Below are 13,659 nucleotides of genomic sequence, written 5' to 3'. Positions count from 1 at the left end.
AGCCAGAGTGGACAGTTCTGAAAGACCGTGGTGAAGGAAAGGAAAACCCTCCCAGTGGGCAGAACTTTGGACAATGCATGTGTTATCCACTTTGCGTGGAAGGAAAGAAGGCATAAGACGCAGATTTATATGGACTCATGAGCAATAGCTGAAGGGCTGGCCTTTTGCAGAGACTGGAAAGGACTACAACTGGGAACTTGATGACGTGATGGTCTAGGAGAGAGGTCTGTGGATGGCTTCTTAAAGTGCTCACAGAATGGGAAGAGTTATGTCTCATGCAAATGCCCACTAGAAGGCAATCAGTGGAGGAGTCCTCCCTAATTGGAAAAGATGTTCCATCCTGTAGATTCAGTCAGCCTCTTTCCTCAACCAAAGTGGTGAGGAAAATACACCAAATACACCACATTGTTTACCCATCCATCTTTTGTCTATTGTGAATAATGCTGCTATGGACCTGGGTGCACAGCTATCTGTTTGAGTCCCTGCTCTCAATCCTTTTGGTACATATGTAGAAATGGAATTGCGGGATCATATCACACAGTTTTTAAACCATCTTCAAATAAATTAGTGCTCGTTAAATAAAGTTAACCATTTTGCAACATCTTTTTTTTTATCATCTCCAAGAATTTTTGACACCAGCACCTTTCTGTGAAGAACTCAGTGTGTGTGACAATATCAAGTTTTTATTTGTCGATTTTGGCCTTTTTTTTTTTTTTACAAGAACAGTGAACAAACTCTTAGGGAGCCAACTCTTGAGAATATTATCAGTACAAATGCCAAGACAGGTCTTCCAAGACAGACCTTTTGATTCCAGATATGAAGAAAGCATTAACTATAGTTTGGTTGTCTGTGTTTTTGTAAAAGCTGTTTGCAGCAGAAAAATTTCTTTTGATTATCAGCATCATTTACAAATCTTACAAGTGCATGGCATTTACTGGTGAAATCTGTTGACGACTCCAGGTTGGATAAAGAATCTGTTGTTTTCTAGTTTATTACCCAAAAAACAAAAACCAAAGGCTCTTCAGCATTACGTGATATGTCATCAATACATAGTTATGGTTCCCTCTGGGAGAAGAACTTTTGCACTTTTTCAGACATCTTACACTAGCATTTTACTCATGATAATTTTACACACCAGCATTATTAGGTTCTGTTTTCTGGACAATAGGCTCTGCTACCCAATAACTTGCTTTTTGGGTCTTTTTACTGAATGTGGCCTTTAAAATAAAAGCCCTGTTTGTTTCGAGATACCAACAGATAAAAATTAGTGTGTTTACTCGGCAAATGGCCGTGATTTGTAGTTCTTTTCAATGTTGAAGTCATCGCTACATTTGTAAATTGTAATTCTTTATCACTAACCCTGCCAGTCCTAAGCTCCTCGTCTTTCATTTCACACTTCACATGCAAAAAAATACAAAATCACGCCGAAATTCGCTTCTAACCTGCATAATTCGTGTTTACATCAACAGCAAAGTGGCAGAGAGACAGCTGAATCACAGAATGTAAAAGTTATTTCTTTAGAAGGAAAATCTTCTATGGTTTTCCATCACACCAGAGTTTGCCAGTCATCAGTGCATAAGGAGAGGCGGGGGCGGGGGGGGGGGTGGGATGGGGGCGGAGGTAAGCCGGGAGGGTGAGGTTGATGTCATCAGTTTTACCTCCTTCTCTCCAAGCAAATGATCAACAGACTTCCTGATGTCGGGTTGAAAACTGAGCAAGGACTCACCAGTGATACAGTCCTACTGTGTGTGGCCAAATGGGGCTGAACAATCTCTAATGGCTTCTGAGACTGCTCAATTACTGTCCATCCCTAAAAAGCACTGGTCTCACACAACACATGAAGATTGAAAATAACACTGCTTTTATTTTTAATCACAGTGCAGAATTCCTGGCCTAGACACATCTCAAGGCCAATTCTGTGGTTCCACAGAACCCTAGCTGAAACTCTGCCCTAGAGTGTTGATCCTGCCTGCTTGTCATATCTGTGCTCTAGCCCATAGGAAGGAGAAAAACAGAGATTCACATGCCCAGTGCTTCAAATCCAAGCCCCAGAAGTTCTCACATTGCTTTTGCCCTCACCCTTTGTTCACACCTAGATGCTAAATACACTGGGAAATGTCATCCCCAGTTGGGAGGGCACATGCGCAGGAAGCAGAGAAAAATGGATTTGCAGAACAATCAACAGTCCTATCCCAAAATCTTTCCTTTTCTGCTGCTGGCAGCAGACACAGCATCCTGAGGGCAGGAGTGGTATCTCTTTCATCACTGAGAACCTGATACTCAATGACACTGTGGACATAGCTGTAACCAAGCACTTAGGAAGGGGCTGCAGTCAAAGGAATGACCTATTAGCTTCCAGAAGTGCTTGCGCTGGCACAAATGAATTTGGTGAACAAGTAAAGCTTTGCAGTGGATTTCAGCGGGAAGACGGGACGGCATGGTGGTTAAGGTGACAGACTGAAGCCAGTGCTGGTTTTAAGTTCTTATTCATCGAGCAACTCATTTATACTCTCTGAGCCAGGGGATAATTCCATCATGCGGGGTCATTGTGATGATTCAATTAAAATTACATAAAGTAGCTTCTCGATAAATAATGACCAATAGTTTTATTTCAGTAATAATGCAAGAGGAGGTTTCCATCACTGTCAATGATCAAGGAGAGAATAATAAGACAAATTAACATGCATTGTGCTGTTAGTATAAACTTGACACGACTTAATTTTTTGATCCTGTGAGGCACAGGAAGATTAAGCGACTAGCCCAAGTTCACATTCCTACTTATGGTGGAGTCTGGCAGTTTGAACCCCAGAGCCAAATGGCATGTCGGTAGTACTGGAAATCGATCTCTTGGCCTCTTAAAGTTCTTTCTAACAACAGAGTTAAGCAACCTGCTAGGGCCTTTGGTGTCATCCTGAACTTCTTTGTCCAGCTTTGCCACTGGCCTTCTGGGTGACCTGGAACTATTCCCTTCCCTTTTCTTGACCTCAATTTCCTAATTTTACAATGATCCTTAATTCTGAACTGTAGCCCATTTGGGAATTAGGCCTAGGAGGGAGACTGCTGGTGACGTCATAGAAAGGAGAATTCCGGGAGAAGAATCAGGCTTTCCTAGAAGACCCACTGCCACCACTTAGGTGAGAAGGGCAACCTAGGAAGGGGCCTGTTAGGCCCAAGTCTTGAGCTTTTCTTTTTCCAGAGTTGCCAGCATGGATCAACCTTTGATGGCTGAAAGGGCTCAAAACGAGGCAGATACCAGTGATTTGGATGCATCCCTTCACCGCAGCTCATCGACCCGGGACCGCAGGCCAGGCCGTAGTGAAGTTCACCGCCATAGCAAATCCCAACACCACAGCGTGTCCAATCCCCATGACATGGTCCATCATCAAGGTGGATCTCACCACCTCGGTGCGGTCCAAGACTTCCGCGACAATGCCTCCTCCCGCCACTCCCACCTCTCCAGGTCCGCCACCCTGGCTCCTCCCCGGGGCATTACCCTCTCCCCCCATTCCAGCGACGAGGTCTCCTTTGATGGTAGCAGGAGACGTCGCAGCAGGTCCCGCCACCGCAGTGCGTCCTCCCGCCCCAGTGAGTCCCACCACCGCAGTGAGACCCCCAGCCCCAGTGAGGCCCGTCGCCCCAGTGAGGCCCGACGCCACCGCAGTGAGGCCCGTCGCCGCAGTGAGGCCCGTCGCCGCAGTGAGGCCCGTCGTCGCAGTGAGGCCCGTGGCCCCAGTGAGTCGCGTCGCCGCAGTGAGGCCCGTGGCTCCAGGGAGTCGCGTCGCCGCAGTGAGGCCCGTGGCTCCAGGGAGTCGCGTCGCCGCAGTGAGGCCCGTGGCTCCAGGGAGTCGCGTCGCCGCAGTGAGGCCCGTGGCTCCAGGGAGTCGCGTCGCCGCAGTGAGGCCCGTGGCTCCAGGGAGTCGCGTCGCCGCAGTGAGGCCCGTCGCCCCAGTGAGGCCAGTCCCCGCGGTGAGGCCCGCCACAGCGGGGGGCGCCAGCACCGCAGGCCTCGCCAGCACAGTGAGGTCCCGGGCCTTCGTGAGCTCCATGACCACGCCGAGCCTCACGACCACAGAGAATCCTCCTACGACAGCGGGGCCTACTTCCGCGCTGGGCCCCGCCACTCCGATCCTCACGACCGCAGAGGGCGCCGTCGCCTTCAGACGGACCAGCACAGACCGTCTCTTCAAGGAGAGACCGAGTCGCACCATTCCTTCGCGGGCGAGCGCCATCGCGGCAGCAGCTCCCAAGTGTCTGGCGCGCTCGAGTCGCACAGCGTGGGCACGGACGCCTCGGCGCTTTCCGGCGCGGCCGCCGGCCAGGGCAGCGCGGCGCGCGTGCGGAGCGTGGCGCTCAGCCTGGCTCCTTCCCACGCCACCCAGAGCGCCAGCCAAGTCCCTCCTCAGGATCCCTCCTCCAAAACCGCGGAAAACTGGTCTGAAGAAGACGAGCCATTTCAGAGGCACAAAAGTGAGTCGTTGCTCCCTCTCGTCCCCAACGCCCGCTGCCCGGCCCAGATTCCAGACGCAGCTCACGCGCTGCACGGAGCTGCCGTAGAGCCCGGGGCTTGACTCTCACCTCCGCGTGTATTCCGTCGGCTATTCGCTCGCCTGCCCGTTCTGCATCCAGTCTTTTATTCCCTGACTTACGCGCCTCTTCGGGCCATCAGTTGTTCCTTCAGTCACTGCTTCATTCACCCTCACCTTGGGTCTTGCCTAATATGGGCCCTGGCAGCACAGGGAAGACCAACCCTGTCCCCAAGGGGCTCCTAGCCGAGGGCGTCGCCCACCGATGGGGGCCTCTCCTCCATGTCAGAACGTTTTCTGCTGCGGATTCTGTGTGCCCGCATTTCTAACACTAAACTGTGAGCTTCTTGAGGACAGAGACTGAGCACACGCGCCTGGATGAGGGCCGGGGGTTGAGGGCCGTTAATGCACAACTCCCCAGACTTGGCCCCTAGTAGTTCAGCAAACAGGGCAAGAATCTCAGAACAAGCGAGAAAGGTCAGCGTCTGATTGGATGGAGTAGGGAAGGTAGTGAAGAGATGTCTTAGCAGAATCTTAAAGGGAGAAGGAGAGTAGAGAAAGGCATGGAGGTTTAGGCACGTAATCCCTCACGGTCTTCTCAAACAGACCCCAAATCCCAAGCAGCCAGGCATCTGCCATGGAAAGGGTCGGGCCCTTGGTCCTAATACCAGCACAGGACTAACACAGAGGCACCCTAGTGAGTGAATGGCAGGCAACAGGCAGGCACGGAGATAAACTCCAATCCCGCCTGAGACGGAGTGCTGGACCCCCACGCCCCCTCCCACACAGACGTGACTTTCTGGCTCTCTTACAGCCAGCCGAAGCCAGCGGCCCCACAAGAAGCTGCACAACGTGGGCTTCTTCAGCTGGCTGTGGGAAAGATTATGCTACCTCCTTCAGGAACTCCGGAACATGCTCAGGAAACTGACAGAGTCCCTGGTCTTCGAGGCCTTCATCTTCCTCATCGTCTGCCTCAACACCGTCATGCTCGTGACCCAGACCTTCGCTGAAGTCGAGGTCCGGGGCGGTAAGGGCCAGGGAACCTTGTTCACATGGAGGAGGCTACTGATGCTGTTCCAGGCCTCCTGTCAGCCTGGTCTGGTGCCGGATGATTTATGTATCTTCGATTATTTGATCCTCACCCCTGGGAAGCAGACGACATCATTGCCCAGTGTTAGAGATGAGGCTGGGTCACATAGCTCACTGAGGTCAGCCAGCCAGCCAGAGAGGAAAGGCCTGCTGTTTGGGGCTAGAGCCACCAGGTGGCGCGTCTGCTCTAAGCATGCTGCTTTCGGCGGTAAGGGTGCCGGGAACCCAGGTTGCCGGGAACCCAGGTTGCCTGGACCCTAGAGGGGTGAGAGTGGAAAACCTGCGAAGGCGGCCCCTGAAACCCTGGGGAGCAGGGTGAAGGGAAGGACATAAGCTAAGCAGAGAAGAAGAATGGCTGATGTTTCGTGCGTGCTCACTGGTTCAGGCTCCATTTTAAGCATTTTACTGTGTTAAATACCTTTTACGTTCATGAAAACCCTATTAGGCAGACTGTAGTCACTGTTTTACAGACAGAAAACTGAGGCTCAGAGCCGTTAAGACGCACAGCCACCTGCGCAGAGCCAGGCTCTCTCTAAACAGCTGTGTGCGAGGTTCCCATGGGGAGGAGAGTGTGGGCCAGGGTTGCTGGGGACAGCCCTGAGCAAGCAAGCCCCTGGTGTTCCCGCAGCATGGTTCTTCGAGGCCTTGGACTCCATTTTCCTCAGCATCTACATGGTGGAAGCTATGCTCAAGATCATTGCTATGGGCTTCAAGTATTTTTCTGACTCCTGGAACAATCTGGGTGGGTGGGGATTGGGTGTGTGTGTGTGTGTGTGTGTGTGTGTGTAGTGGGAGCCACTGAACTGCCAGAGGAGGCTGAGGATGACAGGGGACGGCGGGGGTGTGTGTGTAATGGCTTTGGGGGACTGTGGGTCTGGGCCAGGGGCCTGGGCTAGGGGCCTGGGCAGGAGCCCAGCGCACTCAGGCACCCTGTGCCCTCAGACTTCTTCATCATGGTCATGGCTGTGCTGGATTTCATGATCATCCAGCTCAACTACAACTCCTTTAACCGCGTAGTCTACAATCAAAACATCTTCCTGATCTTCAAGGTCTTCAAGAGCCTGCGGGCCCTGAGGGCCATCCGGGTCCTGCGGAGGCTCAGGTCAGCTGGACCACAGCTGCCCACACCTGTGTGGGGGCTCCAAAGGAAGAGGGGACACAGGCCTGGACTCCCAAGGAGTGTGCCGTGACCTGTTCTGGTGATGGGGGAGGGGGAGGCTGCAGACACCAGCTTCTGATAAGCTTCCTGCCTGATCATTCTCTTCATTTTCCAGAGAGGGGGCTGGACTCTTCCAAGTCACTAGCAAATCAGGGACCTCCTGCCTTCAGCATCACCTGTGGTTTCCAGGCACAGATCCCCATCCCGCTGACTCAGCCTCCCTCTCCACCTCTGCCCACAGCTTCCTGACCAGCCTCCAGGAAGTGACTGGGACCCTGGTGCGATCCTTGCCGTCCATCACTGCCATCCTCATCCTCATGTTTACCTGCCTCTGTATCCTGTGCTGTGGGGTCTGGGGCAGGAGCCTGCGGGACTATGATGGTGGGGGAGTGGGGGGACCAGGGATCATGGCTTGGCCCTGAACGTCCAGTCCTCTTCTCTGTGGTGCTCCGGGCACTATTCCGCCAGTCTGACCCCAAACGCTTCCAGAACATCTTCACCACCATCTTCACCCTCTTCACCTTGCTCACTCTGGATGACTGGTCCCTCATCTACCTGGACAGCCGAGCTCAGGGTGGGTGGAGGGCAGGGGCGGGCGGACCCTGAGGGCTCAGTTACCCTATCTGCAAAGTGGGGCTTCTGATGCTTGCTGGGAGCGGCATGGGGAGGACCAGCAAGGAGCTCATGGCTCGAATGACCCCCTCTCTCCCAGGCGCCTGGTACATCATCCCCATTCTCATGATTTACATCATCATCCAGTACTACATCTTCCTCAAGTGAGGACCCCGCCCCCGCTCTTCTCCCCAGCTTCATCCCCGCCCACCCACCCATCCAACGCCGGGTCAGCCTCTCCCCGGCCCTCTCAACCTGGTCATGCCATGATGAACCCGGAGGAGGGTGCGGGGCGTCTCCTATAGCCTCCTCCTTGAGAGCACCCCATTGTCCCCCTCAGCCTGGTGATTGCCGTCCTGGTGGATAACTTCCAGATGGCACTGCTCAGAGGCCTGGAGAAAGTGAAGCAGGAGGTACTGAGAGGGGTGGGGCCGGTGGACCAATTAGGGACACATGAAGAGGGGGCACAGAGGCTGGAGGGAAGGGAGGAAGCTGCATCGGGGGCAGGCGAGCATGGGACAATGACAGGACTGAGGTCTCTTCTTCCAGAAGGCTGCCCAGGTCAATGAGAGGCTGCTGGATGAGTCGCTGACAGAGCTCAGCAGAACAGGTGTGCCGCCCCCCACCCCCAGTCAGACACAGGAGTCCAGGCTCAGTTTTAGAGTTTTAGAATCTGGGACTCAGGAGAACTTTCCTTGCCTAGAACTTTGGTCCAAAGAGCACTAAGACAAGGCCAGTTAAACTGGTAAGTCAGTTCTTGAAAGACCATTGGTGAAATGACTAATTAGCCAAATTGAGTCATCAAACACTTGTTTCTCTTAATAACGTATCAAGTTTAAAGCAATGATTCTATATGGGATGGTTTCAACTTTGAGGTCAACTTTCTTTATCAGGGTCGTATACACACTGGTCTAGAGTAACTCAAAGAATCAACAAAAATGAAGTTTCCTGTACACGTTCACTTTTATATGGTGGACTTTCTAGGTGAATTGATTTCGAGCCAATTGTTTTGCTTCCTGCTTAAAGACCTTTATAACTTAAGAATCTGAGCTCCCAAATTCTACTCTTAGGATCACTAACACCAGAGGACTGAGGACTGAGGGTCCTCCAGTCACCTGGTCCTTCATCTGCCCCCTCTGTCAAGGATAGACCCTCAGCACAAAAAAAACAAAAAAAAAAAAAAACAAAAACAAAAAAAAAAACTTAAGCAAAAAGAGGAATTAATTGGCTCAAATTACTTGGCAAATTGAGGGTGTGTGGGCTTTCAGGAATGGCTGGACCCAGGACTCCAATGATGGTTCAGATTTGGTGTTCTTCCATCGCTCTGTAGCCCTCTGCAGTGTTTTGTGCTTAGGGCATCTCCTCCCTTGTGGTAGGAAAATGGCCACCTGCAACTCCAATCCCAAATCCTGACAGCGTAGCCCTTTCTAGCACTTCCAGCAGGGAGGCCCTTGTCTCCCAGAAGCTGCAGCAGAGTCCCAGAAATAAGTCTCCTTTGCTCCAATTGATCACCTGCCTTTTTCTGAACCAATCGCTGTAGCCAAAATGATAGGCTGTTCTGATTGGCCAGGCCTGAGTCACATGTCCTTGGAGCTGGGGCTGGAGTCAGCCCCAGCTAGACAGCATGGGGTAGGAGTGGTCCCTTGGAAAAATGGGGAAGACTTTCTCCAGAAGAAGAGGGAATAGACGCAGGCAAACGAACGAACAGCTGCTACACACTCCTGGCTGCACTTGCTTTGAGAGCATCCAGGACAAAAACTTGCTAGCTTTTTTGGATATCTCCATGGCACATGGGATTTCCTCCACCCCCTCTCAATTCGGGCACCTCCTTGACCTCCCCCTTCTTTTCCTACATCCAGAGCCTGAAGAGACAATAAGCGAACACAGTAAACAGAAGCATCTCATTGAGAAGAAATTCGGGACCATGACTGAGAAGTAAGGAGACCTGAAAGGAGGGGGAGGCCCTGGGCCTCGGGAGAGTTCTGGGGCCTGACTGGTGGGTTTGCAGAGAAAGGAACATCTCCCGCCTCTGTGGAGGGGGACGGAGCAACAAGGTTTATGCAGAGCCTGTGGAGAACATGGAGAACATGAGTGGCTTCTGCTCACCAAGAGTTATCTTGTGCCACTGAGAATCCCACCAGCAGCGGCTAAGAGGCCGTGAGCCCCTCTGAAGCCAGGGGCCAAGGGCAAGGGCAGCAGCGAGGTCCTGGAAGAGCTGAGATTCTGCTCATCTTTTTACTCAAGAAGCATCCCTGACCCTTGCTCTGGACCGGGCCCTGTGAGGACTCCAGGGACACAAAGAGGACACAGACTAGCTCCTGCTCACGAGAGTGCCCCTCCTCTGTAGACTTGTTGCGGGGCCGTGGCGGGTGGGTGACTTCAGCGAAGTGGAGGGATGAGGGAGGCGGCTCTGAGAACGCCGTGGGTGAAGGCCGGGGGGGCCGATGGTCGACACCCATTCCTGTTGACCTGAGTGGCCAGCTGGGCCAGGACAGCTGGGGGCTCGGTGGTGCACTCAACAGTGGGGAGTGCTCCAGGCTCTCCTCACCCCCCACAGAGCCCGAGCCGCAGAGGCCAGAGGCCCGCTGCAGTCAAGCCTTTGCAGGCCTCGCCAATGTCATCGCAGCCACTGCCACACCCGCACGTCCTTGCTTCTCCCACGCAGTTTCCCAGGCTGAGCACATACTTCTCCACCTCTGGGCCTTGGCCCACACTGTGTTCTCTGCCTGGAACGTTCTCTGGCTGCCAGTGCCAGGCTCAAGTAACCAAGAGTTGGGAGAGCTGAGTTCCAATCCTGCTCACTTCACCTCGGAGCCTCCTGTCCACCCTCCATGTTCCAGTTCCTTGGCCACCGGCCTAGTCTGGACCCTCGGTGCCTCTGCCGTACTTTCCTCGTGGGGGTCTCTCGACCTCCAAACTCTTTTCCACTGGTCCATCTCCACCAAGAGTGTTCTTTGTTGTTTTTTGTTTGTTTGTTTCTTTGTTTTAATCATTTTTTCCTTTTTTTTTTTTTTTTTTTTTTTACCTTTGTATTTATTTAGAGAGTGGTCTTTGTTAAAAAGAGTTGTTTGGCTTTTCCCTTCTCCTCTGATTGTGACACCCTGGAAGTGCTCCGGCCTCCCTTAGGATAACGTTGGGTGCCTTCGCTTTGTCCTTTCCTGGCTGTCGCCACCTCCCATCCATCCGTGCTCTTAAACGCTCCTTCTGAGACCCGCCCCAGCCCCAGCAGCATGCGCCCCACTTCCCGGCGGCGGTGGCATAGAGAACCAGGAGCCCCGCCTGGGCCTGGCAAACGTTCATGTTTTTCAAACTCAGCTCACTGGTACTTCCTCCAGGAGCCTTCCGCATTGCCAGCCCTGGGGCCCTCAGCACCCTGTGTTTACATTTGTTATAAGTGTAAACACACGCGGTTTGCTGTTTCTAGCTCTGCCACAGACTGCACTTCCTGAGGGCAGGGGCTGTTTCTTATTTCTATGTTCTGGGAGCGCCTTGCAGTGTAGATTGATTTCAGTGTTATTTGATGGATGGATTGGCCCAACAGTGTGTTAGCAGCAGCCAGAAGGGTAGCTTGGAATGTAGGTCAGGCTCAGTGCTGGAGGGCGAGGTGACAGTCCCCCTGCTTCAGGGAGGAAGCGCTTCCTAGCCCAGATGGTGAAGGAGTTAATGAATGGGTAGTAATGGGGAGTAGGTGGATGATTGACTGTACGACATAGCGAATGGGTGGGCTGGGGGTCCAGGGAAGAGCCAGTGGGTGGAGAGATAGGTGAGTGAGTGAAAGGGCGGGGTGGTCTGATGGGCAAGTGAATGGCTAGGCGGGTGGGAGGACAGATGGGTAGATGTTGAGTGTGTACACGAGAAATATGGGGCGGTGGGAGGGGCAGGCGGATGACAGACGGATGGAGGGCTAGAGGGCTGGGAGAGTACACACTTAATAGAACCGTCTGTGGTACAGTTATACGTGGTAAAGGAGGCATACCATGAAAGGCCACGCTCAGAAAAGTTGCGACCATGGCTAGAGATGGAGGTCTAGGCTGAGCGGGCAGGCAAGCAAGAAGAGCCATCTCAGGGGCTCTGGGGGCCCAGAAGTCCCAGCTGGGCAGGTTGGCCAAGGCTCACCTCTGTCCCCTTCGCCCCCAGGCAGCAGGAGCAACTGTTCCACTTTCTCCAGCTGATGGCTGGGGTGGAGCACTATCAACAGAAATTTCGCTCCCAGGCATCTGTCATTGATGAAATTGTGGACACTGCATTTGAGGTGAACCAGTCTGGACCAGAAGGGAGGGGCTAGGGAGGGGGGGATGCTGGAAGGCCAGGCAGGGGGGCCTGTGCCCGGAAGTGGCCCTGAGTAACAGTGACATGGGCATTTGGGAAAGCAGAGGTCAGTCGCTCAGCCGCCCTCCCATCCCACCCCACAGGCTGGAGAAGAAGACTTCAGAAAGTGACCCCTGGACAGGGACACTGGATACAGACTTCAACCTTTGTCAAGCAGCCCACCAGGGTGGGTTGGGACAAGGCTCCGGATCTACTGGAATGATTGCCAGGCCCGCAGGGCTGGGCCCCAACAGAGTTTTAAAACCCCAGGTAGCTCTGTGTCCTCACTGGCTGGGCTGAGGCATGGGGGAGGGGAATTTGTGTGTGCACGTGTGTGTGCACACTTGAGTGTGTGTATGTAAGGGTTGCATGTGAAAGCCACTGTTCCTGGTCCCCTCCAGCCTCACCAGGGCCCAGCATCCTAGTTTGGCCCAGCAGTGTGTTTGCAGCAGCCAGAGGGGTAACCCGGAAAGTGGGCCAGGCTCAGTGCTGGGGGGAGAGGTGACAGTCCCCTTGCTTCAGGGAGGAAGGCCCTTCTAGCCCAGATGTTAGACGACAAAGACAAAGCTGGAACAGCCATCCGTTGTCACCCTGTGGAGGACCCAGTAGGCTCCAGAAACAGGCCTTATGGCCCAGGAGCTCAGGCCTATCAGCAGCCTCAGCAGCCAGTGCGAGGATGCCAAGAACCCAGAGGTCAGAGGTCACTGCCATACCCTGTCCTTCTGGGGGTCAGACTGAAGAGCCTCCGTGAGGGAGGCAGAGTGGATGCTGCTTCAGTCCTCCTTTCTTTCCACCCTCGGGATGGGGCAGAGGTGCGGGGGACAGAGTGGGGCGTGTGTGGAATGGACCAGCCCGCCATCAAAGGAAAGCAGGGAGCGGGGCCGATGGCCGCTCCCCGCCCCGTCTGGGGCTCGGACGAGTCCTCCCGCTTGCAGCCTGAGCCTGGGCAGGATGCCCAGAGCCCCTGTCCCCGGCGGTGGTAGTGGGGCACGACCAGGGTCTGTGCTGGGTGCTGGAGACCTAGCACCGGGTCAGACACAAGCTTGGCCTGGGCCCCGAGGGCTCCCATACAGAGGAGGGGTCTTCCACTATCTACGACACCCACCTCGCCCTACTAGAATGAAGCCAGCGCGCAGTACAGGCTGGAGGGGATCAAGAGTGGGACTTCGGAGTGGGCTTTGAGGGGTGACAGACAGTTTTGCCAGCCAACCCTGTACTTCTAAGCCAGACAAAGTGGTGGCGAAGCCTCCAGACTCTAGGACAGAGGCAGCATCTTCCCTCCCCGGCCCGGCCGAGGGCGCTGGCTGGCCCAGAGCCCAGGAATAGAAGCCAGAGGAAATGCCATCTGGGATTTGGACAGAGATTCCAGGGGCGGAGAGGCCACCTGGCCGATACCTCCGGCCTCGCCTCTCTCCGCCACCCAAACATTCATTCGGCAAGCATTTCCTGCCACCTGCCCTGTGTCAGCCCAATGCTGAAAGCTCCTGCTTGGTGCCACATGGAAGACCTCCCAAGCGGCAGCCTCACCACGTGCCTGTGGGCTGTCTGAGCTGCCACATCGGACAGGCTTGAGCAGAAGCAGGACCGGAAAGTTCCCCTGCATCCCTAACTCCTGTCAAACCCAGCCCCTTGGCAACACAGCCTTCCATAGAGACATCATGTCTGTTTTTCATCCCCAATGTGGCCTCTGAGGGCATAGGGTAGGGCCCCGGATGAGGCACGAGGGGCTTTTCCTCATTTGTCCCAGCGCTGGGCAAGGGGCTACGCAGGCGCAGCAGGGTGTGAGGCCTTGCCCGGAGGGGCAGCGGGCAGGGGCGGGAGTGCGCTCCACAGCCGCTGCGGTTCCGACTGGGCCCACGCCTAGTGCTCCGGAGGGATCCGGTCACTGCCCATCATGTCCCAGGTGCGTGTGCTTTTCTGCATCTGGAGTGCAGCTCTGGGTGGGGCGTGTGGGTCTCCGGCGTCGTG

At 54.3% G+C, this 13,659-nt stretch overlaps 1 protein-coding gene across 1 annotated transcript; it reads left to right on the top strand.

Annotated features, from left to right (window-relative positions):
* Positions 1 to 3,206: 3,206 nt before the first annotated feature.
* Positions 3,207 to 12,398, top strand: CATSPER1 (cation channel sperm associated 1). Its single transcript, XM_036221613.1, has 12 exons — positions 3,207 to 4,467; positions 5,338 to 5,550; positions 6,241 to 6,354; positions 6,555 to 6,714; positions 7,013 to 7,104; positions 7,202 to 7,345; positions 7,484 to 7,547; positions 7,724 to 7,796; positions 7,933 to 7,993; positions 9,243 to 9,318; positions 11,521 to 11,635; positions 11,796 to 12,398. The coding sequence occupies exons 1-12, from the start codon at positions 3,207 to 3,209 to the stop codon at positions 11,820 to 11,822; spliced, it is 2,400 nt and encodes a 799-aa protein (XP_036077506.1). The 3' UTR covers positions 11,823 to 12,398.
* Positions 12,399 to 13,659: the final 1,261 nt, after the last annotated feature.

Source organism: Rousettus aegyptiacus, unplaced genomic scaffold (genome assembly GCF_014176215.1).
Source record: "Rousettus aegyptiacus isolate mRouAeg1 unplaced genomic scaffold, mRouAeg1.p scaffold_m13_p_5, whole genome shotgun sequence".
Lineage (NCBI taxonomy): Eukaryota > Metazoa > Chordata > Mammalia > Chiroptera > Pteropodidae > Rousettus > Rousettus aegyptiacus.
The sequence above is the reverse complement of the archived record's forward strand: the minus strand, read 5'-3'. Positions and strand labels throughout refer to the sequence as shown.